Source organism: Puntigrus tetrazona, chromosome 1 (assembly GCF_018831695.1).
Source record: "Puntigrus tetrazona isolate hp1 chromosome 1, ASM1883169v1, whole genome shotgun sequence".
NCBI classification, from domain to species: Eukaryota; Metazoa; Chordata; class Actinopteri; order Cypriniformes; family Cyprinidae; genus Puntigrus; species Puntigrus tetrazona.
Genome location: NC_056699.1, coordinates 6,579,283 through 6,606,032, shown reverse-complemented (window position 1 = coordinate 6,606,032; position 26,750 = coordinate 6,579,283). Strand labels below are relative to the sequence as shown.

Sequence of the window (26,750 nt, the reverse complement as noted above, 5' to 3'; positions counted from 1 at the left end):
TTTTAACAGAGCTATTTTATCATTGATAATAAGAAGAAATCAGCATATTAGTTATTTTTTAATGACCATGTGACACTGAAGTCTAGAGCGACCCTGTTGCTTTTTAAATTATAATAGTTATTTTAAACGTATAATATTTCATAATATTGCTTTAACAAAGCCTTGATTAACACCATTAAAAAATCGTACTAACTCCAAATTATTATCAATTTTAATAATATCATGAATAGTGTCAGCTGAACATTGCATTTTGGGTTTAAATATATAAATGAATTCAGCAGAACACTATTTTAATGCTGTTACTTTGAATGATCTGGTAGTTCTGTGAAGGAATGTAAAGATCTGCTCTTGATCTTGTATCTGTTAGTTTCTTTATTTCCCCTTCCCTGTGGTAAAGTCTATAATATCATTCTTTTATTTATATTTTTTTCTTGTTGAGTGAGATTTGAGTCCTCTGCAGCTGTCGTGATGTGGTGGTGGATTTGAGTTTTGTTGTTATTGGTTTTCTTTATCTTCTCTTATTATTATGGCCTGCTTGGGAAACCACAATGCAGTCCATAACAACGCTATTATTTCTTTTTGCACTTTTATTGTTATAGTGCTCAGGGCACAGACCTCGTGGGTTAACCTTCGTGTTCATCTCAATGCGATATAGCCCGTCCTTATGCTTCTATATCCAAACCATACCTCACTGCCGACAGCGTGAGGACATAATTACAGCAAATTCAACAGAAAAACACAAGCTGAATAGATCGGGAGCATTGCAGTCCGCTGTGCAATGCTCAAAGCTTTCATTGAGCACAGCGTGATCTGAGGACACCGTCTGCCACCTGTTAGGAAAGCAGGGAATGAGCTTGGTTTGATACTTGTTCCTCTTCCTATACAGAAGGTCTGGTTTTTGACCCTGCTTCCAGGTCTCACACCTCAGATCTGTCTCGCGCAGCCCAGCTCCAAAGCAACTCCTCAATATCTCTGGTGCTGCAATTCACTCAAAGAAAGTACGTATACTATGCAACTAAAGGTCAAGTGCTAAGGTTAAACTTTGAGAGTGGAGAAGAATGCTGAAAAATGCAAGAAAGTAAAAATATAGCCAGATCCGGTTGAATAAGCTCCGTCTGGGCTCTAAGTAATTGCATATTATTCAGCTGGATATAAACGCAATCATTCAAAAGGTTGGGGTCAGTAGTAATTTTTATTGCATTTTTTACTAAATCAATTCAGACGTAGTGAGCATGAGATCTGAAATATATACATATGTAAATTATGATATACAATTCATTTAAATATATGCATTACCACAAAAACAACACGCTTTCAATTCTGTGATCTAAGGAAATGTATAGCAGTGAGTATGTTTCATGCAAGAGCTTACACCAATTATTCTTAATATCTTGACATGATTTTGCTCTTAACCGCTATTTTTTATGTTTTGTGGCTCATTCGATGTGTCCGTGCCTATTCACATTTTGACGTCAAAAACGGCAAAACTATGTGATTTCAAACTCAATTTTGAAAATTAAATGCGCTCAATGTAAATGTAAAACATCAAATTTGGCTGACAGACAATATTATTATATTTATGCTTGATTTTTCATGAAACACTAGCAAAATGGTAGTATCATATACTATAGTAGCACGGTAATGTCTTACAAACAGAAATGTGGTGCAAATCATTCAATAACATAGATTCCAGATCCCAGTCCAGAGGTTCTGGATCTGGTTCTCAGACAAATGAAGCCCTTTGCTTAAATAAATTCATTAGATGTATTGGGTGTGTTTTTCCCTTAGGATCAGCATAAATTCAAGTTGGGATAGAGCTAAAGCAAACCTTAAGCCTTAGGCTTATACATCTATCAGCAGCTGATCCCTCTCATTATGGAGCTTGACTGATACGGTCAGCCATCTTCCTTTTGAATAACACACAGCCATCGTAACCGACCTATCGTGTCCCACGGTGATCTACGGCACCTTCTGATGGATTGTGTTTACTTTTGAGTGAAAAAAATGGACAGACAAACTGTACACGTCTCGACGGAGGTGAGTAAATGCTTGCTAGGTTTCTATTAGCTGTGCTAAGGAGGGATTATGTTGTCTTGGGGGAGTCAAAGCTTTGTAGGCGAATGAATCCCAAACCTCTAAATCCTATTAGCTGCATACGGAGGTGAGGGAACACAGAGCCATGGCTTAACCTTAAGACTGACAGACGCACAATTGTGTTTCATTGCATCTGTTTGTCCTCTCTCTTTCAGCACAACACAAACACACGTCAACCCTAATAGAAATGGTAAGGGTCTCTAAAAACCTGATTCATATCTGTTCGGTTGCTTTAAATGATGGTTTTTCGCTATGGTTTCTCCATCCCAATCTTACTTGAAGCATGTCGTCGTCACCGAATGTGTGCGGTGATAGGAAGGCATTAAGACCCGTCTGAATTCAGTGTTTGCATAACATCCTGTCTAGATGCCTTCATCAATCACTTTTTGAAGGCGGAATTGATATTTTCTTTGCTGTCAGTGGTTTTTTATTGTGTGTGTGTGTGTGTGTGTGTGTGTGTGTGTGTGTGTGTTTTTTTTTTTTTGACTCATGTATGACTCATAAAAAAATAAATAAAAATCAGAATTGTACTTTAGTTGGTGTATCTTTGCTTGGTTATTTCTGAACTTCACTCGAATGTGTTGTAGATTATCAGACCTTGCATTTAGTGCCTTGGAAGCCCGTCTGAAATCAGTTTAAATGTTTTGGGTGGGTCAGACTTTTTAAATGATTTTTAAAAGGCAACACTTATTTAATAGTTAAAAGTAAAAACAGTAATATTGTGAAATTTTATTACAATTTAAAGTAACTGAATTATGCTGAGTTTTCAGCATGCTTACACCAGTCACATGATGCTTCAGAAATAATTGTAATATGCTGCTGATTTGGTGTTTAAGAAACATTTCTCATGATTATCTACTGCTTAATATTTTGTGGAAATAGTGATGCTTTTTTATTATTATTAAAGTTATAAAGAATGGCATTTTAATAGAAAACTTTTTTAAAAAGAAAAATGTGCACAGTTTTCATTTATGAGAATGGATTTTTTTTAATTATTTTTGTCTATTCAATGCAAAAATTGCAGACAGAAAAAAATAATAGGTCAAGGCTATTCTCTGAACTACTTGGGGCGATAAGTATATAAAACATGTATGCATGTAGAAACATAGTACCATGGCATTACCGTATAAAAATAAAAAATTAATAAAGGTAAGGCCAACAAGTTAAAGCATCAAGCATCTGGTTTATTTTTACCTTATTTTCTTGTTCATAGTTGATGTTTAAAATTGAATTTGATAAACCTAATGCGATATATAGACTTTTTAGCAGTCAGCAAAACATTAAAAATCTGTTGCATTTTGTGTCAAATTAAAACCATGCAAAAAACATTTGCTCTATAGGTCTCAGATGTTTGGAGCCACTGCATGTTACTTGCATAAGCATGCATCTCTGTGTGCGTGTCTATACACAAGGGAGAAAGAACAATGAGAAGAAATGAGCTTTCTTGCTCTATCTCTTTCTCTGTCCATTTTTCTTCCCCAGCCTCAAAATGAATCTGCTGTTCTGTTACAAAAAAGGAAAATAAAATAAACTTTTTTTTGGTGAAGGAGAAACAAGCTGGTTGGAGGGGAGGAGGAAAGAGGAATGGATAAAGATATGCATTAGTCAGAGGACGGGAGTGCAGGAGAAAGCCCATGAATCTCAATCTAACTTTATTCAGCTGGGACCAGGAAAGAGCAAGCCAGCAAGGTCATCTGAGACTGAGTGACGCAACAATTACAAAAGCCTGCCAGGCCCGTTGTGATTGGTCATCTCGCTCTTTGATCAATGTCAAGGAATTTTTTTTTTTTTCCTGCCCTTAACACTCAATAGTTTAGTATGAGAGACATATAGCTTATGGTGTAGGTGTCAGCATTCATATATGAGGGATTTTAATGATGATTAAACATGGAAATGTTTTGTGGATATATATATATATATATATATATATATATATATATATATATATATATATATATATATATAGAATATGGTATTATGTTGCTAAAATATTTTATTGCAAATGTATCATTCAAAAGTTGTAATTATTTTTAAAGACAACATTACTTTAAGCCAGCAAGGATGCATTAAATTCAAAAGTGACAGAAAATATGTTCATAATGTTCACATTAACATCACTCTTTCAAACTTAAATAATTCTAACAGTTTTTATGGTTTCTGCAAAGAATATTAAGCTACACAACTGTTTTCAGCATCAATAATAATAAGAAATGTTTCTTGAGCACCAAGAAACATTTGAAAGGTTTCTTGGAACCTTTCAAATGCCTAAAAAGGACAAAGGTTCTTTAGATTTTTAAAGGTTCTTGAAATGGACCTGTCCACTGAAAGGTTCTTTGGGGAGAACCATCACTGAAAAAACACGATTCTGGAACCTTTACTTTAAGAATGAATGTGTTTGTGACTCCCGTAAATAACCAAAATGTGTGTGGAATACAGGACTGACAACTACAACTACAACCTGCAGCATCCCTAACAGTTTTTGTACAGTTCTTTGCTTGTTTCCTAAAGCAGAATAGACAAACCCCTCGACAGCTTTTCACAATAGCAAACAATCACTGGAGATGTATAATTTGTCTATAAAGGACAGTCCAACGCTGTTTGAACATCAAGTACCTGACTGAATGATATAGCAAACGCTTTCAGTGCCAGAACATTCTGTTCTGAAATCAAAGCTTAGTGTTAAAGACCACATCACCCAGTGGTACATAACAGTACGATACAATGGAATTGAAGCTACATACGTTTAGACCTGACCTCGATGTAAGCTCTATCATCACAGCAAAACTGTGAGAAATTACTGTACATTTGACCCCTTTGCCTTGGCCCTCAGTTGCTCAACACTACTGACTGTGTTTGCTTTTGATAGCATTCCTTTTCTGTTTACAGAAGCATATTCAGCTTAATCCAGTGTTTTTATGTGTATTTGTTAGCAAAGAAACAAGAACAGCCTAAATATATTTAAATATATTTAATTTTCCTCCAGTAGCATTCCTCATTTGCAGCATCTTCAGCAAATGAGATGGAAACTATCTCTTCTGCACCCTATTTATTGTATTATTCCTTTGGTCATCATTTATCAAACTTGCTTACTATCATTAGGCCATAACTAGAGGTCTAAATCATGTATCTGTGTAGATGTAAATGTCTTACCCACTAAGCTGCAGAGATCCGATTGGTGTTCCCGGTTACTCAAGTATCCAGTCAGATGTCCTTTGAGAAGATCTGCAAACACACATAGAATATAAGGATTGAGTCCTAAAATTATTTGCTATTTTTATTGTACAAGACTTCACAAACCAAGCAGAATAAAATAACTTTCTGATGAAACTTAACCACCCAAGGAGCCGTATCTACAGACCAGAATATCACAGACACTGCTGTTATGATTTTATTATGACTCCACTAAATTTAAGATTTACGTTTTTGAATTGTATATATAATTTTTTTGCCTAATTTCGAGTTGATAGTTTAGTGAGAAAACTATTTACACCAAGACATTTCACAAATAATTACAAAGCAACAGGTAACATTGAATTAAACTTAATTTTGAGTAAAAAGGATGAAATAGTATTTTCTCCAATTGCCTTTTAATTACCACTTTGACGTGTGTCAGCCATGGCATCTATTTAATAATTTGAATTAAAATAAAAATTTATACGCAGTTGCATTCTGTGTTGCATTCTGTTTTATAATGTACTTAAATACCGTGGTGCATAATTGTCACTTGCAATAAGTAGTGTAAATAGAATCCATTGCTATTTGCACTTAGTGTTTATGTTAGGTTCGACTGAGTTATGTATTATTTTATATGTTTTAATCCAAATACTTGGTCTTCTGATTTCCCTAACAAACAAGGATATCATTGCTTTATCATAACAGAAGTAATTTAACATTGGGTATTGAATAAAGTGTGTATGAAAGTATTGGATACCATAATATAAATTTATTTATTCTAATTTATCCTTTATATGAATTCATTTGAGGTAGAGGCCAGAGATCTTACAGTACACCCTCAATGTCTATTACCATCACTATGGATCTATAATGAAATGAGCAGCCATATAACACAAATCATTTCCTCCGCTGCCAGTATAAAAGCTTTTGTAGAAAAATCTATTGCAAGCCATGGTACAGACATTGTGCATTCATTATGTACGAATTTCATGTGATGATGAGATTTAACAAATTCAAGAGGGGCTACATGCATCAGAATGCTTTCCGTGGCCTGTGGATTTAAATATTACACTGCCTTTACAATGAGTTCAAAAAGACAACGTGCCAAGAAACTTTTCACCTCGTTCATCAAAGTTCTGGCAGCCTTCCATCCTGAAGAATCTTTTCCAATTTAGATCTTGTACAGCAGCAACGCTACAATTGAAGACTCCTGTTCCTCTAATCGCTGTTAAATTCGAACAATCGGCTCTAGCTGTAACCTACTGTAGCATCTCCTATAAAGACGTGGTTGACATTAATGTATGTATTTATTCGCTTTTTGACATGGAAAATCTCCTGCTCTGATCCACCCATCCGTGTGGCCTATATACAGAACCTACTGTTCCTGAAATCTGCTCTATTAAGTCACACTGACCCAGGATTGTGAGGCCTCTAAGGAATATGCCCTGTGGCAATCTCCACAACCTGACACCTTTACAGTCATACGCACACAAAATAACTATCGCTACGAGAGATATCGCAGATCAGCGATGGCAACCATTAGACATCTCTGACTGAATCACAGCAGCTATGTTCATGAAAAACTAGACCATTTGTCTTTCTTTCTTTCTGGATGTGATATAAGGGGTTTTATGTGTTTGTAAGTGTATTTATGCATTTGCAAAAAAAGTGATTGATAAGTGGTTTTTTCTCCCAAGTCTCTAAAATCTTGCAAGCTAATCAAAGCTGGCTTAACTGTCAGCATGTATATATTTAGTAAAAACGTGGTTTAAGAAACCCAGTACCGTATCAAACTACATGCTTGCAATGCTTTGGCCAAGCATTCATATCTACATACTTATCCGATATGTGAAAATGAATGAAATAAAAGGAAATGGAATTAATCAAAAATGTCTTAGTGTATCATTTTCAGAAAATTCTAACTTGTTTAAGGATGTTCAGATTATTTAACTTTAATAAAGTAAGACAGACATTACAGAGAACATTCTCAGAATGTTCTAAAAAAAACATTCTTAACAGAGTTTGTTTTCTTCTAATGTTCTAAAGTTTAAATCTGGTCTTTAACATTCTCAGAAAACAAAAGTATCAAAAAAGTCATTTATATGTTGTTCGTGAAACATTTCTGTAATGTTTTATTTATGTACTTCATCTAACATTAATTTCAACTAACATCTTGTGAAGTGAAAAGCTTTGCATTTGTAAAAACACCAATCCATCTTTAAGCCATTATTAATTTAAACTGTTGCTTTTGGCCAAAAAAAAAGGTACATAATTCATAATTCCTCCAGTGAAAAAGTGTATCCATTGTTATCTTCTCACATCAAAATCCAAGAGAGCAAAGTACATGCAGTGAGTTTAATATACATGTACATACACACATATGCATACAATAAGAAGATAACAAGTAGATATAGTAGAAAAACAACAGAGAAAGCTTTTTAAAGTCCTGTTTTAAAGAAAACAAATAGAGAGTGCAAGTGTTAGATGGTCAAGTTTTTATTTTGAGATTAAAAAGAAAACAAATAAATAAAATAGAATTAGAATAGAGAGTGCTAGAGTTAGAGGGTCAAATAAACATAGAAGAGATGTATTTTTAGCCAGTTCTTGAAGGTGGCTAATGACTCAGCGGCTTGGATTGAGTTGGGCAGGTCATTCCAGCAAGTTAATATAAAACAGTTAATGTAAAAGTCTGTGAAAGTGATTCTTCTAGAGGGCACATGAGTCTGAAATAATAGATTTAGGTAGAGCGGTGCAGAGCCAGTGGTGGTTTTGTAGGCAAACATGAATGGCTTGGATTTTGTGAATATTATAGATGGAGTTGGAAGCAAAGAAACATAAACAAATCTTGGTTTTTTTGGTGGTGCATTCTGGGTAATTCAAGGGAGCAAACGTTTCAATGCACTGGAATGGTTTTGGCAGACTCACTATAGAACTGATTGCAGAGGATTGATACTGATTCGTAATTTGATATTTTGCAGACTTTCATTCCAACTCTCTATTCACGAATGAATGAAATGAAAGATTATTGGGTGTCAGATTTAAATCAGTCAAAGATGTAATATCATATTATTGTGAGTCGTCTCACTTTCTCACTACTCTCTCTGCCTCTCTGTGTGTGTTTCCCCATTCAGTGACTGTTCTTTTGTCCTTTTAACTGGTGTTAATTAAATGAACAGGGTGCTTATGGAGCGGTGTCTTTCAGTACAATTAACTTGACATACTGTGGTACATTACTGCCATCTTTGCTTTGACCTTAAATAATGTAGATAAACTTTCTTCAAATTAATTGCCAGGTTAATGAGTTCGCAGTGGGTTGTGCATTTCGGCAAATGGTTTCTAGAGTGCCAACAGGAGGGAAGTGCATGTGTCTGTTTGCTCGAAAAAGAAAGTTTTACCTTCACGCTCACATTTTTCATTCTTAATAACTTTTACATTATTAGATTTATGTGTGTGTGTGTGTGTGTGTGTGTGTGTGTGTGTGTGTGTGCAGAAAAGCTTTTACATTTTACAATCTTCACTTAAACCCTCTCCAAGGATCACATAAATTTATCATATGGTTTCAGGGGATGTGGAATACAAGCCCATTCTTAAGAGCTAATTTTATAGTGTTTTATTTGTGTTTTATCCTTCTGTTTGGTTCTTGGTGGACACGTAGAAGGCTGACTTATTGGAAAAATTCAATATACATTTTTGCGAAACTCCAAAGACAAACTTATATGATTATAGGGAAGGTTAATAAAATAATAAAGAATTATTTTTTGTGTGTTTCCATGATTAATGCTATGTTATGACCTCAAAACACTGGTGTGGTAACTTTTTTCTGTTATAGTAAACTTGCTCGATAGCTCACCTGGTACTTGCAGTACGGAGCGCTTGCACGAGTGCCGTGAAAAATAAAACACCGCAAGTGTTCAGAGACTTGTAGAAGCGAGCAAATGCGCTTTTATCTGACATTTGTCACTAGGTCCCGGTTAAGTGGTAAGTTGTTTTCAGATTTGCAATAGAGCAATAACCTTTTAGCTCCACTCATTCATTTCTATTCTGAACTGCTGTGATACATACAACAACCAACGTAATAAATCATCTCTTTCAGATAAAACGTACTTTTATTGCCATTCACTGGACATTTAACTTTGAAAGTGCAGCAAAACGAGCAACTTAATATAATTTCGCTGACACAATCCAATAAGCCTGGGCTTTTGTGGTGAAAGTTCCTTATATGAAGGAAATCGTATGGGTTTGGAGCTTGGGTAAATAAATACAATCCCTTCAATGTACCTTGTTGTATTTTTTCTGGATATAGCAAGAGAAAAAAAGGAGGATATGAGATACTGGCAAGGACAGGGCAGGATGCATTTGCATTTCTAAGCAGGGCAGGATGTCTGAATTGATGTAAAAATGTGCATGCGTGTTTCTCCATGTTTGTGGGTCACGTGTAAGAGGTACAGTATACAGTCTATGTAAGCTCCTTACTGTATTTTCGCTTTTTTATTCTCTCACACACAAACTCACACACATTCATCTCTTGGCTATTACATTACAGTGACCCAGATAAGCATAAAATTGCATCAGTAAGCCAGAAATTACCAAATCCTGTTTCAGTAACCTAGCAGAACACAGGGAAAGCAAACGTTTGGTAGAACAGGTGCTATAATTGTGTTGACAGTGCGTGTATACTTTGTTTTCAGGCGTACGTGTTTGTTTTGTGTGAGCGCTACTTCACGGAGTGTTCTGCAGTTTCTTTCAAGGACCTCCTGGTTGCATCACCTATTTCAGAAATCAATGGGTGAATAACCAAACACTTATATATGTATTCATTTGTATTCCGGGCACACTAAGATGAAGCAGGCATTCGGTACAGTGAGCACTACCCTCTGGGGTAGCAGGGGAGGAAATACTGCAAGAAAATACTGGGAAAGGGGCAAGTTGTCACTGGTGTTTAAAAAAAGAAAATTGATTGAAATGAATCTGTTGCCCAAATGGATGATTTCATTTTTCAAACATAATGTTATTGATTTGCTTTCATTCTGACTGTAACAATTTTTTCAGTTTAATAAACAATGTACAGTATGTGCATTTTTAATTTGCTTTAAATTTCTATGAAAAAAAAGAAAATGCATACAAATTAACATTGAAGTCAGCCCACTCGTTTTGACTGCATGGCACAAAAAGATGACACAGTGTTCTGTAAACAGCACATGGAGAAGCATCAGATCTGTTGAATACTCAAATGAAGCATCAACCACCCGCCCCCAACCAATTTTACGCCACTTGGAACCTTCCGCACACCAACAGAATCTTAATCAACAGAGGTTACTGCAGATCGTGCCGTTTTAATTGATAGCTAGGGATGCCAGCTGAATTTCAAGCTTAGTAGGTGATAGTATCACATCATCGAAATGAGTGATACCTCATTATGTCAAAATATCGGGAGGAGAAAGCAGAAGTGCAGAAAAGAGATTAACATGAAATGCAAAATTAATGACAGCATGCAAAGGGTTCTCCCAAAGAGAATTACATAAATAATACGTTCGCTGCAAAAATCAAGTTTCTTAATCAGTATTTTTGCCTTGTTTCACCATAAAAATATCCTTAAAACAAGATTTATGCAAATGAGAAACAAAACTGCATAAGATATTAATATATCTTGAATTAAGTTTATTTATTCCACCCCTCTATCAAATGGCTTTTTAAAGCATACATTTCAATAAACTTGGTCATATTTATGCTTGAAGCAAGAAAAGCAATTGCCAGGAAGGTTCAAGATATATTGCATGAAAAAAAGCCTTAATATCGTTAGCATTTTTTTCTACTCAAGTAAATATAGCTTCTTTTCAGGATGTTCAGATGTTGTTTTACTCAAACATAAGATATAAATACTAATGTATGTATTTGTTATTATTATTATTATTTATTTATTACAATGTTCCAGGCTTCAACTAATAATAGCTATATAATTTATGCTGAAAATAACCTATTTTGTGTGGTTCAAAAGAAAAAAACAACAACTAAGAGTCAGTTAGTAATGAGAATTAATAATATATTGGAGATTTTACATGCGCTCACAACTTCCACAAGGCATTCATCAGGACAAACTTTCATTACTGATTTCGGAATAAAATGCACTGATTTTAATAACTTTTTGTGACATATAAAAACAAAATTAAGCAGTATGGAGCTGGGAGTTTAACTAAAGTGTGTTTAAAAAGTACATCGCAGAATTTTGTAATTATAAATAATGCAGCTTGAATTTTAAATAACCAAGTATTATTATGCATCAGACAACAGAGGTCTGAGTTTTCAAAGAATCACACTGAATGAGCTCCAAACGGGTAGAATAGCAAGTGTTCAAATTTACAGAGCATCTGTCACCTAAACCACAACATAAATTCCTAAATTCTGGGAAAAGTCTAAAAATAATGACAACAAGGCAAAAAATAAATATTATGCTTCAGTGAAAAGGCATGGTAGACATGTCAAAGCTCATACTCTGTGGAAATCTTCAAAGAATATTTGCTAAATGATGTTGAAGTACAGGATCAAATTTTTCAACATATGTGTTTAAGTTGGTAAAAAAAGTGCATAAAAAGGTGGATTATTGTCTGTCTTTATGATTAATAAATGTGTCAAACTTCCCAGTGAAATGATGTCATACATTTTATAAACCTGCATTACCAACACTGAGCTGACTAATGCTTCTGTTCAAACTTGATATGTTTGCTCTTCAGATCAGCGATGTTATTAATCTAAGGTTTAATTCTCAACACTTATATGCATGTAAATGCATGCAAGGGAAACATAAGGTCTACAGACAAACAGCCACTGGAATCCCTGCTAGTCCTTTCATCTGGCCCTCCCATAACCTTTTATGTAACCAGAACCATATCCTGTAAATCTGTCTTATCATTCAGACCCAGCAGGGGGGAGGCGTCCCCTTGGCACTTCAGTAAAAAAGAGAAAATATTAGGTTTCTGGCTGAAGAACAAAAAGCAAAACGCGATTGTAGTTTGATGTCAGAAGAAACCGTTTTAAACAGTGCAGTTGAAATAAAAGCTGGAGTTGTTTGGAGGTTGTGAAAGTTTTCTTGAGGAATCCTAACGTTCGCGCATTGGTGAGTTCCGCATGTATAACTGTATAAACACGTGTTAGAAATAACAATACGAAAGTCATTAACCTGTTAAGTTTTTATATAGTGACTAATTGTGTTATAATGCAACTGTGTGTGCTGGTGGAATGTGTTTGCGTGGGGTCGTGCAAGGTGTTTTTGGTGTCTTCTAGTTCGCGAACGCGTCGACGTTTTTGAATGAATCTCTGAACCGAACGAATTGTTCTCGAGTCATTTTACGCACCGACTCGTATCGTTCGTTCGCCGCCGTTTCTTCTGTTCCTCCTCGTGTCTGCTTTCCTGTCTTAGCATATCGTGAATTAATTCATACGTTCAAGTCCCAATTCGCATACTACACTTCGCAAGGCTAAACATTAACTTTGAAGATTTGATCTACTGAATGAACACGCCCGCTTCACTGAACGACTCTGATTTGAACAAAACTCACAGCGTTATTAAACAAACGTCACGTCCGGGAGGAAAAGTCACTGATGACCACATTTCTCAGTTGTAGTTTGTAGGGAAACGCTGTGATGTTAAAATTGATGTTTGAATTGAAGTCTCTTAGCTGATCGAATCGTGTTTTAATGAATCAATAATTTTATGACTCATATCACACGATAAACTTGTTGCCACCCACTGGCGCGACAATGTAAGCAACGGATCATTGGACGATTCAAAGTCGTTTTATTTATGAATCTGCTTTACTTATGAATCTTTTTAGCGAAAAGTATCAAGATATCATATTTGCTAGTTTTAAACTCCCAACCAACATTGCCCTGTTCATAGAACACCAAGCAGCAATTATGATTAATTAGACATAAATAGCCTAATAAAGTTCTCAGATTTTCCTCAGTGTCACTGAACTATCTAATGCTAAAGACAAAACTATGAATTAAGACCTTGCTTTGGAAAAAAGAAACCTAAAGCTTTATTCCCTTGCTTTCTGAATGTACATTTCCCCCCCACTGGTCTTGGGTAAAGTTGAAATATAACTCTAGCTCTGGAGGTAAATACCCTTTGCTCCTTTGAGAACGTGAACTTTCACTCACACACTATAGTATACAGTACTTTTGCAATAGAACCGTTATGGAAGTGAGCGGCAGGGCCAAAGAAGCAAAACTGTGACTTATGTTACAACATGATTTAGCATGTCACGTTTTCAAGGTAGAAAATATTACAGAGCTTATAGAATGAAACTGGGCTGGCTTCCAGAAAAAAAAAAAGATAACTGAATTTATTATATATTTTCTTATGTAAAAGCACTCATTATAATCTCATTGACTCCAAGTGAGTCATTGCTGTGTAACTGAAATCTATGTCTTGTTTTTTATGGAAGATATTCCAGAACAAAGTGTACCAATCCTTTAAACTACATTCAACATAAAAATGATACATTATGGAATTTATTGCATTTTATTTTAGCTAATTGAAAAAATAAATAACATTGACCACAGCTTGGTAAAATTTTCATATCATAGTGAAAAATATTCACATTTTTGTATTCTGCTTTATTAGTAATTTATTTGTTGTTTATTTTTAGTATGCAATACAGCAGAGCAGTATAGAGCTACAGCAGAGCAAGGCGTCAGCAGCTATAAAGCCATGCCTATTCTTTTTTTATCAACTGGTAAAATTATTTGAAAGTGATATAAGTCACTTTGGATAAAAGCATCTGCCAAAAGCATGTACATGTTAGGTAAAATACTTTAATTTGAAGGAATTGTGACAATTCTGATTCTTTACCACAGTTGATAAATGATTAATAGTAGTTCATTAACTATACCTCCACTTGGAAATGATCACTTTTCTATTACAAGACTGACCGACCATTTGCTCACATTACATACCACAGTTTTTTGTCTTGTCATGCACATTAAAGGAATGTCTAAAGGAAAATAATTTTACTTGTACTTCTTTGACTTATCTTGCACTCAGCAAAGACTGACCTGGTAATGATTTTGCAGTCTACATTTTCATGGGTAAGAACATATTTCATAAATAGGAGTAGGAGCAATAGACCTCAATGCTGACCTGAATTATTTGACTGTCAAATATAATATTTGGTTTCGCCAAAATTTGCAGTATATTTTAATTTTGTGCACATATTTTCATCTTTAATCAACATAGTGTTTTATACATTGATTTTTAGATGACATGAACACTCATACAACTTCCAATTAGTGCAGCTTTCCTCCCTCAAAGTTATCATTTCATTTTCAGATCACTTTGTTCATAAAGTGTATTTCAAAAGCAACAGTTCTTTGACGGTCTTTACATTTAATGCCCTGACAAATAGTAGAAGGTAAAATATATACATAAAACGCATCTTGTAAATCTTTGTACGGAAAATTATGATAGATAGTTTCACTGGTTCAATCTTGTTCCCTTGTTTTCTCATAGGTGCCATGAACGGACAGATTTTTCAGTCACGTGGCAAAATCTTGATAGCCCTTTTACTGATAACTGTCCCAGTTGTTCAGAGCGGGAATGTTCTTGTCTTTCCTGTGGATGGCAGTCATTGGGTCAACATGAACATCTTGGTGGAGGCCCTTCATGACAAAGGTCACAATGTTACAGTCATTCGGATGGCAGACAGCTGGTACATCAAAGAATTCTCACCTCACTACACATCAGTCACTATAAATTCACCAGGAGGATTCGATGAGGAATTCTTTGAGACGTTTGCATTCAGACTCATGAAAATCCTGAGAGAAGGCTCCACCTGGGGTCGTCTGAAGCTGGAAATAGAGACATGGTTAGGTACTTATGAGCTGATCAAAGTAGAATGTGAGATGATAAAAAGTATGATGGAAGACCAGCAGCTAATACAGTCTTTAAGGGATGCCAAGTATGATTTGCTTCTTACAGATCCGCTTTTGTTTGGAGGTGTTCTTTTGGGCCACTTCCTGAAGCTGCCTATTGTCTACAATATCCGTTGGACGATGTATAGTGAGGCGCATTTTGCAATAGCTCCTTCTCCACTTTCTTATGTTCCTTTTCCGATGGTGGAGTTATCAGACCGCATGAGCTTTTTTCAAAGAGTGAAAAATTTAGTGATGTACACTATAGCTGAAGCTATGGGTGTTTTGTTGTTTGCTCCAAATTATAATGCACTTTGCGAACGGTTCATTGGCCCAGGAGTCTCCTTCCTTACCTTAGTACAGAGTGCTGATCTGTGGCTCCATAGAGTTGATTTTGTTTTTGAATTCCCGCGTCCCACTATGCCGAACATTGTCTATATGGGAGGTTTTCAATGCAAGCCGTCAAAGCCTCTTCCCAGAGATCTGGAGGACTTTGTGCAGAGCTCTGGTGATCATGGTGTCATCATCATGTCTCTGGGCACTCTCATTGGTCAGCTTCCTGATGATGTGGCTGAAGCGATTGCTGAAGCTTTTGCAGAACTTCCACAGAAGATCGTCTGGAGGTACAAAGGAAAGAGACCATCTGCTCTAGGAAACAACACCCTAGTGATGGACTGGATGCCTCAGAATGATCTTCTGGGTCATCCTAAGACCAGAGCCTTCGTTGCACATGGAGGAACCAATGGGATTCAAGAAGCCATTTACCACGGAGTACCAATCATTGGATTTGGGTTGATTTTTGACCAGCCTGATAATCTTGCAAAAATGAGAGTACGGGGTGTAGCCAAGAATGTAAACTTTGCCACAGTGGATAAGGACTCCTTCCTTGAAACCGTCAAAGAGGTTCTTTATGATCCCTCTTATCAGGAGAACATGCAGAGGCTCTCAAGGCTTCACAAGGACGTTCCAGTAAAACCTCTGGACAATGCCATCTTCTGGATTGAGTTTGTTATGAGGCACAAAGGTGCTGCTCACCTGCGCACAGAGTCTTACAAAATGCCCTGGTACTCTTATCACTCTGTAGATGTCTTACTGTTCCTGCTATCTGCTGTGACCCTCATAATCTTTATAATATGTGTGGTTATTAAATATTTCTGTTTCAGAATATGTTTAGGAAAATCAAAAAACAAACTTGAATGACTTTTTTATAGTATCTAAGGTACTATATTTTGTTATTAAGCCACTCTAGGTCGGGCATTTCCTGTATATTAATGACCAAAGCTTTGAATCAAAATTATGTTTATTTTGTACAGTGATCTAAAGATGTTAATTTATTGATTTGTGCATGTTTAAATTTGTGCCATTGTTTAGAACAATATTCTGTATTTCAAAAATGAATTGTGTCAGGTATAACATGTTTTATTTTACTTATATTAACTGATTTATCAGTTTGTAATTTCACAAACAATTTAGCAAAATACATGCAATTCCAAATACTCAATAAGCTCATTAAGCTTTAATAGATTAATATTTGTGGTTTGTATGACAGTATTACCTAAAAATATACATTATAAATGTTGTCATCAGTAGCTATTTCATAAGAATGTATAAATAATTAATTTAATATTTCACCAAATGTTTATTATTTATTTTGACAATCATTTTTATTTCAGATATGTATATGTATATTTCAGATATTTTTATATGGAAAATTAAATTTAGCAAATCAGTTTGATTTAAAGTTCTATGGGGCATTTCACATAATTGTTTATGTACTGACAATAATACATTATATCGTAATAAATATTTTGTTACATTAAGCACTGTTGTTTTTCATTATATTTGCAACCTTGACTGTGTTTGTGCCAAAAACACTTTCCTGTAAAATGCTCTACATGTACTATAATCCTCACATACTAAAGTGTTGATATGAAGGTACTGGCCATTTATGTAGCTGCTGTGAATTTAGCTAGTCAACCTCCAGGTAAAATTACACAACAAAACTTGAAATAGTAGCTCATTAACTAGGGCCTTGCAGGTAAATGCCCTTTGCCCTGATAAAGACAGTTAAATGGCCAAATGCATGCTCAAAGGAGAGTAAATGCTTGTAGTTTTGTGACGTACACCACATTCAAGGCTGACCTGGTAGTGATATTGCATGCTACATGGGTAAGAATATATATTTTAATACGAATAGCACGGAGATCACAAGGAACAATATCACTTGATATAACTATTGGTCTGTTGTTTACCTCACCAATTAGAAAAATTTATTATTTGATATTTGCCTTGCTTTAATATGGGTGTTTTTCTTTTTTTTTGCAGATTTAAATGCCATCTAATAAACACAGATCAGGTGAGTATATGCTCTTGGTCACTATAATTAAATGTTGTGTCTGGTCCAAAAAAAGTAATCAACGTAGCTCTTTTTCACTCATTTTTTAAGACAGTCACTGTATCTGCACTGTATCTGTATCTGGCTCTGACTTTCAGCAACCAACATTAAAGGGGTGGTTGATAACGGATTAACTTATTTTGATGTTATTTAGTGTGCAATGTTGCCAATAGAGCATAAACAATATTTGCAAAGTGACTAAGCCGAAAATTCTTTTACAATTCTGTAAAATATTTTTTTTTACAATTCTGTAAAAAAAGGCAATGCAAACCAAACTTTCCGGGTTGGCTACGTCACAAACACAGATAAACCCCACCCTCCAGAATATGTAATGACACATGCTCTGCATCTTTCTTTCTCTCGCTCTCTTACTCTCAGCCATTCATTCAGATCACTAGCTCAGCTCAATGAACTGTTCCATTTATACATTTATTTTCACACAGCTATAATCAGGATAAAATCATATATTAAAAGCTATAAGAAGCGGTTTATTAATGTAAAAAAACGCATGGCTTACAATATATATAATAGAACAAAATAATAGTGCATAATAGAACAAAATAGTGCATAATAAAACAATTTGAATGTCCTTTTTCACACTTTATTAACTGCTAATTGATGAATAAAAATAATATCTTATCAAGAGAAAAAATTTATTCTCATTAATTTATTTATAAAATTATTTAACACATTGTAAATATGTGTAGGATAAGCGCAAATTCCTGTATAAACTAAGCTATGCTATGCTAGTACATATGCTAATGGATACAGACATTAATTAGCATCATAATGTAGTTTAAAGAGCATTTATAATAACAAGGGTTTGTAATCATGCACTCAATGGCTGTATTCGAAATCGCCCCTTATACCCTGAAATAGGCCACTATTTGAGGGACATACATTTTAAGTGGTGTCCGAAACCATAGTAGATGTTTTCAAGTGCACTCATTCAATCCCACAAAGCACCACAAAAACGAGTGTACAAGTGATGTACACTCCAAGGCTAGAGAATCCCTATAATGCAGTGCGAGTGTCACGTGTCAAATTAATTCCATGTTTTGCCAGAAGATGGCACCTCCAGCTAAATCATCCGTCCATTCATTTTACAAACCACTCATCCATGGCGTAATAAGGTGTGTTACAACTCAGACACAAATTCATTGTACAATGATTATTAAATTGTTTAACTGGTTTATTTATAATTTCACTAAATAAGTTTAAGATAAATCCTTTAATCTCATTACTGGAGCTACCTATTTTAAATGATTATGAAGCAGCAAGCAATCTACGCAAAAGCAGCGGCAGTCCTTCCGGCGCACTAAATGTTTTGGATACAGCCATTTTGTCACCACACGGGAGCACATGCCGCTGAGGTGAGGGGTGGGACGTTCAGACATGCACTAGAGGCGGTTTAGCCAATCACAACACACTGGACTTGATAAACAACAATCCTTTTACATTACTTACAAAACTTAAGCTGTTTTGGGAGAAGGGGAAGACAAGCTCGGGTCAGACTCGGGCCAGTAATTCTGATAAGTGCGTACTCTCGAGAAGAAATCCTGCAGGCGCCCTTGTGTGTAGAGATGGATTTATACTTACAAACATAATATCCTCCGTCCTCTGCTTATAACTGGCCATGAGAAGATAACAAACAGAGATGTGCTGTGTTCTGTTTCACACTGAATGCTTGAGCAGAAGCAACACTGATGCGTTTATCACGTGCAACCGTTCAGACAGTTCATATTGTCTGCAGTTCAGTTATCATGAAAATGCAGATGACCAAGCTGACTGATCACAACCAACTTTGCAAGCGCAACATGAGCAGTAGTTTCACAGGGAGTGTGTGGGTGTGTGTGTGTGTGTAAGAGAGAGAGAGAACGAGAGAGAGAGAGAGAGTAAGGGGTGTACTGCAAATATGAGTATCATCACGGCGTCTGTCCCGGCAATATATTCTGTCTGTCACACGACTCTGTTCCATTTTCAAGCTTGAACTGATGTTAAAAGTAACAATACTACTGTTTTTATTTTTCCTTTGAAAGTTAAAGCTCGCAATTATATTTCTGACGTGTACTTGTACTTGTGATGTTCAACCAATCACAATGCACTGGGTCAGCTGGACTGTACTTGTTGGAAGGATGGGCTTTGTAGAAAACTACGCATTTGAGAGAGGCAGGGAAATAGAGGAACTACAATAATTAATAGTATTTGAAAAATAATGTTTTTTGTACATTAAAGCATGTCATCATATTCTGTTAAACAAAATATACAAAGTAATGATCTTTAAAATATATGACCCCTTTAACACTTTAGACTGCACCCCATAAACACAATCAAGTCTAGAAAAAAAACAGTCAACCATCCTTTTAATGCACCCAGACTGCAAATCTGGGAAAAAATGTGTAGTGTTGCTTTTTTGCTTTGACTCTTCTTAGTGCAGCTGCCCTGCCCAAACACATTCAGTTTACAATCTGTTTAGAAACGTCACAGACAGATGCAGTGTTGAAATGAATACACAATTTATACTTCATTACAACTTGACATACTCCACTGGTTCTATCAGTAGGTTATTCTTACTCTGTTGGTTTACAGCAGGTGCCATGAACAGACAGATTTTTCAGTCGTCTGGCCTGATCAGATTAACCCTTCTGCTGCTGACGACTGTCACAGTTGTTCAGAGCGGGAAGGTTCTTGTCTTTCCTGCGGATGGCAGTCATTGGGTCAACATGAACATCTTGGTGGAGGCACTTCATGCCAAAGGTCACAATGTTACAGTCATTCGGATGGCAGACAGCTGGTACATCAAAGAATTCTCACCTCACTACACATCAATCACTCTGAATTCTCCAGGAGGTTTTGAAGAAGTGTTCTTTGAGACGTTTGCATTCAGACTTATGAAAATCCTGAGAGAAGGCTCCACCTGGGGTCGTCTGAAACTGGAGATAGAGATGTGGGAAAATGTTGGAAAGATATTTAAAATCAAAAGTGAGATGATAGTCAACATGTTTGAAAACCAACAGCTAATGCAGTCTATAAAAGACACTAAATATGATTTAGTTCTTACAGATCCAGTTGATTTTGGAGGCATTCTATTGAGTCACTATTTCAAACTCCCAATTGTCTATAATGTCCGTTGGACAGTGTGCAGTGAAGCTCATTCTGTAATAGCTCCTTCTCCACTTTCTTATGTTCCTTTGCCAATGCTGCAGTTATCAGACCGCATGAGTTTCTTGGAAAGAGTGAAGAATGTTGTGATGTATATCATAACTGAAACACAAGTTGCTTTTATGATTGCTCCAACGTATAATGCACTTTGCGAACGGTTCATTGGCCCAGGAGTCTCCTTCCGTACCTTAGTACAGAGTGCTGATCTGTGGCTCCATAGAGTTGATTTTGTTTTTGAATTCCCGCGTCCCACTATGCCGAACATTGTCTACATGGGAGGTTTTCAATGCAAGCCGTCAAAGCCTCTTCCCCAAGATCTGGAGGACTTTGTGCAGAGCTCTGGCGATCATGGTGTCATCATCATGTCTCTGGGCACTCTCATTGGTCAGCTTCCTGATGATGTGGCTGAAGCGATTGCTGAAGCTTTTGCAGAACTTCCACAGAAGATCGTCTGGAGGTACAAAGGAAAGAGACCATCTGCTCTAGGAAACAACACCCTAGTGATGGACTGGATGCCTCAGAATGATCTTCTGGGTCATCCTAAGACCAGAGCCTTCGTTGCACATGGAGGAACCAATGGGATTCAAGAAGCCATTTACCACGGAGTACCAATCATTGGATTTGGGTTGATTTTTGACCAGCCTGATAATCTTGCAAAAATGAGAATACGGGGTGTAGCCAAGACTATTGACTTTGCCACAGTGGATAAGGACTCCTTCCTTGAAACTGTCAAAGAGGTTCTTTATGATCCCTCTTATCAGGAGAACATGCAGAGGCTCTCAAGGCTTCACAAGGACGTTCCAGTAAAACCTCTGGACAATGCCATCTTCTGGATTGAGTTTGTTATGAGGCACAAAGGTGCTGCTCACTTGCGCACAGAGTCTTACAAAATGCCCTGGTACTCTTATCACTCTGTAGATGTCTTACTGTTCCTGCTTTCTGCTTTGACCCTCATAATCTTGAGCATATATGTGGTTATCAAATATTTCTGCAGCAGAATATTCAAGAGAAAAACAAAAAACAAAAGCAAATGAGTTAAACTGCTCAATCGACAATATTTGTACTGTACTGTAGAGTCTCTACAGCTTTATTGTTTGTGTTCGATTATTTTAAGATCTGGTAAACAGGTAAATTTCTTAATTAAAATTATTTTCATACGGTATTTGATAAAAGTCAATTTATTCAAACCATTTTACATTCTAATATTTTGTCTATATATGAACAAATATGGTACAAACATGCAATTTATTCACATACAGTGTCTTTTTCATATTTTCATACATTTTTAATGTCTTAGTGTACTTCTCTGGTCTTGGTCATCAATTATTTTTGCAATAAAAAACATCTGAATGTACAATAATCCTCAAATTGCTGAAAAATATGATTTTTTAAGCACTCATTACTCCATGCTTCAGTGTATCAAGGTCATTCAGAAATCATTGTAATATGCTGATTTATAACACTGATATTATAGATGCTGAAAACAGTGTATCTAAAATACTAGAATATTCGTCATACCTTATGGTACATACTAATGTTTAAAAAAAAAAAAACTCAATTGACCTCTTTGTCTAAAAGTTTTTTACAGATATGCCTAGGGCATTTAACACATAGGTATTGCTGTCAGCCATCTTGGATTAATGATGTCATCAAGTAATGATGCAATTTTTGGAATGCAAGATATTAGCTATCACTACAATATTGCCGTAAATCTACTGACACTGCCTTTAGGTGGTTTAAAGAAAATTGGCATGATAAATTAACCCTAAATTGAGTTAAATTAACTGTCCACAAATGTGGACACCATTCATTAATTTAATGCATCCTTTTTGAATAAAAATAATAATTAAAAAAATATCTTGACCACAAATGTTTAAACTGTAATATATAGATTTCTATTATAGTGCAGTGGATTAATTAATGGTATATTGTTCATCACTGGGTGATGAGAAGAGCATGGTGCCTGTTGTCACTTTTACATTATGAGGGCAGAATAAAAAGATATGCCAAGTACTTATAATCTACAGCTTGTTAGGACTAAACATGCTCTTGTCATAAGAGTTCTTATTATATCATTGTCAAATAAAAATGTATGACCCAGTCTATGAAAGTAACAGAAAGTATTATTTGTAGTGCATTCACTGGCAGGGTCCGATCTATGGTGGGTTTAGCAGACTTAAAAACAGACACGACTGATGCAAAGATGTATCTGCAACTGATGTACTGTGATTCAATTTTAAAATTTGCTTGTTCTCTTGCTTTGCAACAGGAACTATGAACAGACAGGTTTTTCAGGTGCTTGGGCCAGTCATGCTAACTCTTCTGCTGATGACTGTCCCAGTTGTTCTGAGCGGGAAGTTTCTTGTCTTTCCTGTGGATGGCAGTCATTGGGTCAACATGAACATCTTGGTGGAGGCACTTCATGCCAAAGGTCACAATGTTACAGTCATTCGGATGGCAGACAGCTGGTACATCAAAGAATTCTCACCTCACTACACATCAGTCACTCTCAAGTCTGAAGGAGGATTTGGTGAAGAATTCCTTGAGAAGTTTATATCAAGACTCATAGGAATTATGAGGAGAGGTTCCACCTGGGGTCGTCTGAATCTGGAGATAGAGATGTGGCAAAGTTCTTTAAAGATGATTGAAACGGAAAGTGAGATGATAGTAACCATGATTGAAGACCAGCAACTAATGCAGTCCTTAAAAGATGCCAAGTATGATTTGATTCTTACAGATCCTGCCATGTTCGGAGGGATCATACTAGGTCACTATCTCAAACTGCCCATTGTCTACAATGTCCGTTGGACAGTGTACAGTGAGGCTCATTTTGTAATAGCTCCTTCACCACTTTCATATGTACCTTATCCAATGCTGGAATTGTCAGACCACATGAGTTTCTTGGAAAGAGTGAAGAATGTAGTAATGTACACCATAACTGAAACACTAGTTGCTCTCTTGATTGCTCCAAGTAATAATGCACTTTGTGAAAAGTTCATTGGCCCAGGAACATCCTACTTTTCTTTAATGCAGAGTGCTGATTTGTGGCTCCATAGAGTTGATTTTGTTTTTGAATTCCCACGTCCGACTATGCCGAACATTGTCTACATGGGAGGTTTTCAATGCAAGCCATCAAAGCCTCTTCCCCGAGATCTGGAGGACTTTGTGCAGAGCTCTGGTGATCATGGTGTCATCATCATGTCTCTGGGTACTCTCATTGGTCAGCTTCCTGATGATGTGGCTGAAGCGATTGCTGAAGCTTTTGCAGAACTTCCACAGAAGATCGTCTGGAGGTACAAAGGAAAGAGACCATCTGCTCTAGGAAACAACACCCTAGTGATGGACTGGATGCCTCAGAATGATCTTCTGGGTCATCCTAAGACCAGAGCCTTCGTTGCACATGGAGGAACCAATGGGATTCAAGAAGCCATTTACCACGGAGTACCAATCATTGGATTTGGGTTGATTTTTGACCAGCCTGATAATCTTGCAAAAATGAGAGTACGGGGTGTAGCCAAGAATGTAAACTTTGCCACAGTAGATAAGGACTCCTTCCTTGAAACCGTCAAAGAGGTTCTTTATGATCCCTCTTATCAGGAGAACATGCAGAGGCTCTCAAGGCTTCACAAGGACGTTCCAGTAAAACCTCTGGACAATGCCATCTTCTGGATTGAGTTTGTTATGAGGCACAAAGGTGCTGCTCACCTGCGCACAGAGTCTTACAAAATGCCCTGGTACTCTTATCACTCTGTAGATGTCATACTGTTCCTGCTTTCTGCTTTGACCCTCATAATCTTGAGCATATATGCAGTAATCAGATATTTGTGCTGCAGAATATGCAAAAGAAAAACAAAAAACAAACTAGAATAATGAGGATGAATATGTACTTGTGTGATTTGCATCTCTTGCATTACATCTTTCCTACTTTGTATGAAGATACAGTGAAATTAGGTTTAAAATAATAATTTGACCTTATACAATTGACCTGTCTCAGCTTATTTAGATATACTTTGTTTCACCTAAAAAATATATTTGGGAAAAGTTATTGGGGAAATAATATATATTTTACTACCTGCCCAGTTAGCAGTATAATGTGCATTTTTACAGTATGTCATACCATTTCTTTCCCAAAGGCATTTTTCATCAATGGAAAACAATGAACACATTTCATTACTTGACATTCAGCAGACATGTTTTATTCTGAATGACACAAGCAGTAGTGACAGTTCCACTGGGGCAGCCTGTTTACTGTGATTATGTATTGCTCAAGAGCACAATGGAAGTAGATGTCTCCACTTTATGATTCACATCTTTTGGCTTTTGTGTTAGCAGCCTAGATCAAGACGTAATCTTCGATCCCCTAAAGCAGTGCTTCTTAATTCTAGTCCCGGGGGCCCACATTTTATATGTCTTCCTTATCTGATAGTCCAAGTTTAGTTCATGCCGCTCTCTGCTGATGATTTACATCAGGTATATACTGCAAGTAATGGCATATTAAGGATAAAAGATTAATTTGAACAATATATGTGTATCCTAGGTGTTAAGTGTTAAAAAACACTTCCTAAAATATAATGCTATCAGATGTGTTTTTGAGACTATAATTTGCCTAAATCTTATCTAGGTAAACAGAATAAGGGAGATGTCAGAATGGGTTGCATGACTTTCCCTCATCCTTGAAACTTAGGAATGAAACTGTTCAAAATAGAATTTAAACAAATAAGCCAAAAATATAACCCCCTGAAGTTGAAGCAAAGGGATTAAAGCAGGATATTGATATGCCAGTTGATGGCAATAGTGTCCACCACTTTGAATGAGTGCTGATTTCTTTAAAACACTGATTCATTCAGGAGCAACACTACTTCTTTGCTCTGCTGAGCAAAATAACTTGACTTTAATTGTTTCTCAGTATTTACTTTATTGTGTAATTGTTAATAATTACGAGTTCAGTCATTTTTATCGGTTTAGCCAAGCGTTGTCTGAAAGAATACTGAATTAAAAATATTGATTCAATATGCAATCGTTTAATTCAACCACCTAAACATACATGTGTTTACACAATGTTGGTCAAATAAATGCTACTTTAATATACATCAAATGCTTTGGCAACTTTGACAACAACTCTTTATTTCTATACATAAATAGACATAATGGCAAAAAATAAAGCAACATAGATGTTGTGGGGAATTTGAATAAAACATAACAGTCACTAAAGCATTGGTTTTCTCCTCCTCCTCCGAGTAATGGAAAGTGTAGAGTGTTCATGCAGTGAGCTAGATACATTTCGCCTCTTCTTTTATAGGCAGGTTTATTGGTGGTTTTACAGACTCCCTTACTCATCACACTAACCACTGGGCAAATGCAACTACATGCATTTCTGCTGCGAAATATCTGTACACTACACACACATACATAGAAAATCTGGAACACACATAATCTGTATGTGTGTTTGAAATTTTCCTGACTTCACGCTTTACAAAACAAACAGAAGAACTTTTTGCTGCTTTAGTACTTTAATATGCTGCCAAGCTGCTAAAAATATAAGCGTAATTGAAAGCTTTTATCCAAGCAGATATAAAAAGCATTTCTTCCTTTTTTTGACATCATTATAGTTTAACTGAGGTTTTAAAGGATATCAGTCTAATGCAGTAGGTGTATGTGCAAGCATATTTTCTGTGTGTCGTTTTTTTCTATTTATTTTAAGGATTGTTTGACATCATCCCCATTATCCTTCACCTAGACAACATGCAGGCTATTTCTGGCAAACATCACAGAGGAAACGACAATGTCTGAACATCAGCAGTCTCAGCAAGTGCAGTATATATGTTTAGACATCATGATGGTGATGTTCACACATTTTTATTATGTTCCCTGTAACATATGACAAACCTTGGAGTGCCTACTTCAACTCATATACACTATAAGCTTATTTTAAGACTAGCCTTTAACCTTTAGTTAACACAAATGAAAAGACTTCCAATAAATCAATAAAATCCACCAAAGCTTATTGGGTTTTGTA

General features: G+C 36.1%; 3 protein-coding genes across 4 annotated transcripts in view; 2 read left to right on the top strand and 1 right to left on the bottom strand.

The window, feature by feature from the left end:
* The window catches only part of elfn1b (extracellular leucine-rich repeat and fibronectin type III domain containing 1b), a 139,148-nt gene that overhangs the window by 13,251 nt on the left and 99,147 nt on the right, over positions 1–26,750 (bottom strand). Inside the window, 1 exon segment of the mRNA XM_043241760.1 lies at positions 5,245–5,316. The gene's annotated coding sequence lies outside the window, so the exon portion shown is untranslated.
* On the top strand, positions 12,244–16,976 carry LOC122346986 (UDP-glucuronosyltransferase 2A1-like). Its single transcript, XM_043241941.1, has 2 exons — positions 12,244–12,379; positions 14,777–16,976. The coding sequence occupies exon 2, from the start codon at positions 14,782–14,784 to the stop codon at positions 16,375–16,377; it is 1,596 nt and encodes a 531-aa protein (XP_043097876.1). The 5' UTR covers positions 12,244–12,379; positions 14,777–14,781; the 3' UTR covers positions 16,378–16,976.
* On the top strand, positions 12,317–25,829 carry LOC122346971 (UDP-glucuronosyltransferase 2C1-like). Of its 2 annotated transcripts, none has more exons than XM_043241908.1 (3): positions 12,317–12,379; positions 17,503–17,533; positions 23,004–25,829. In XM_043241908.1, the coding sequence occupies exons 2-3, from the start codon at positions 17,509–17,511 to the stop codon at positions 24,602–24,604; spliced, it is 1,626 nt and encodes a 541-aa protein (XP_043097843.1). In that variant the 5' UTR covers positions 12,317–12,379; positions 17,503–17,508; the 3' UTR covers positions 24,605–25,829. The 2 variants fall into 2 exon arrangements, with proteins under 2 accessions (XP_043097843.1, XP_043097852.1); XM_043241917.1 differs by lacking the exon at positions 12,317–12,379 and adding an exon at positions 17,259–17,346.

Excerpts from the sequence above, each read along its gene's own strand:
- LOC122346986 (XM_043241941.1), top strand. The coding sequence starts at position 14,782 with ATGAACGGACAGATTTTTCAGTCACGTGGCAAAATCTTGATAGCCCTT.
- LOC122346971 (XM_043241908.1), top strand. The coding sequence starts at position 17,509 with ATGCCATCTAATAAACACAGATCAG. Across the intron at positions 17,534-23,003 it reads ATCTAATAAACACAGATCAG|GAACTATGAACAGACAGGTT; the intron begins GTGAGTATATGC and ends GCTTTGCAACAG.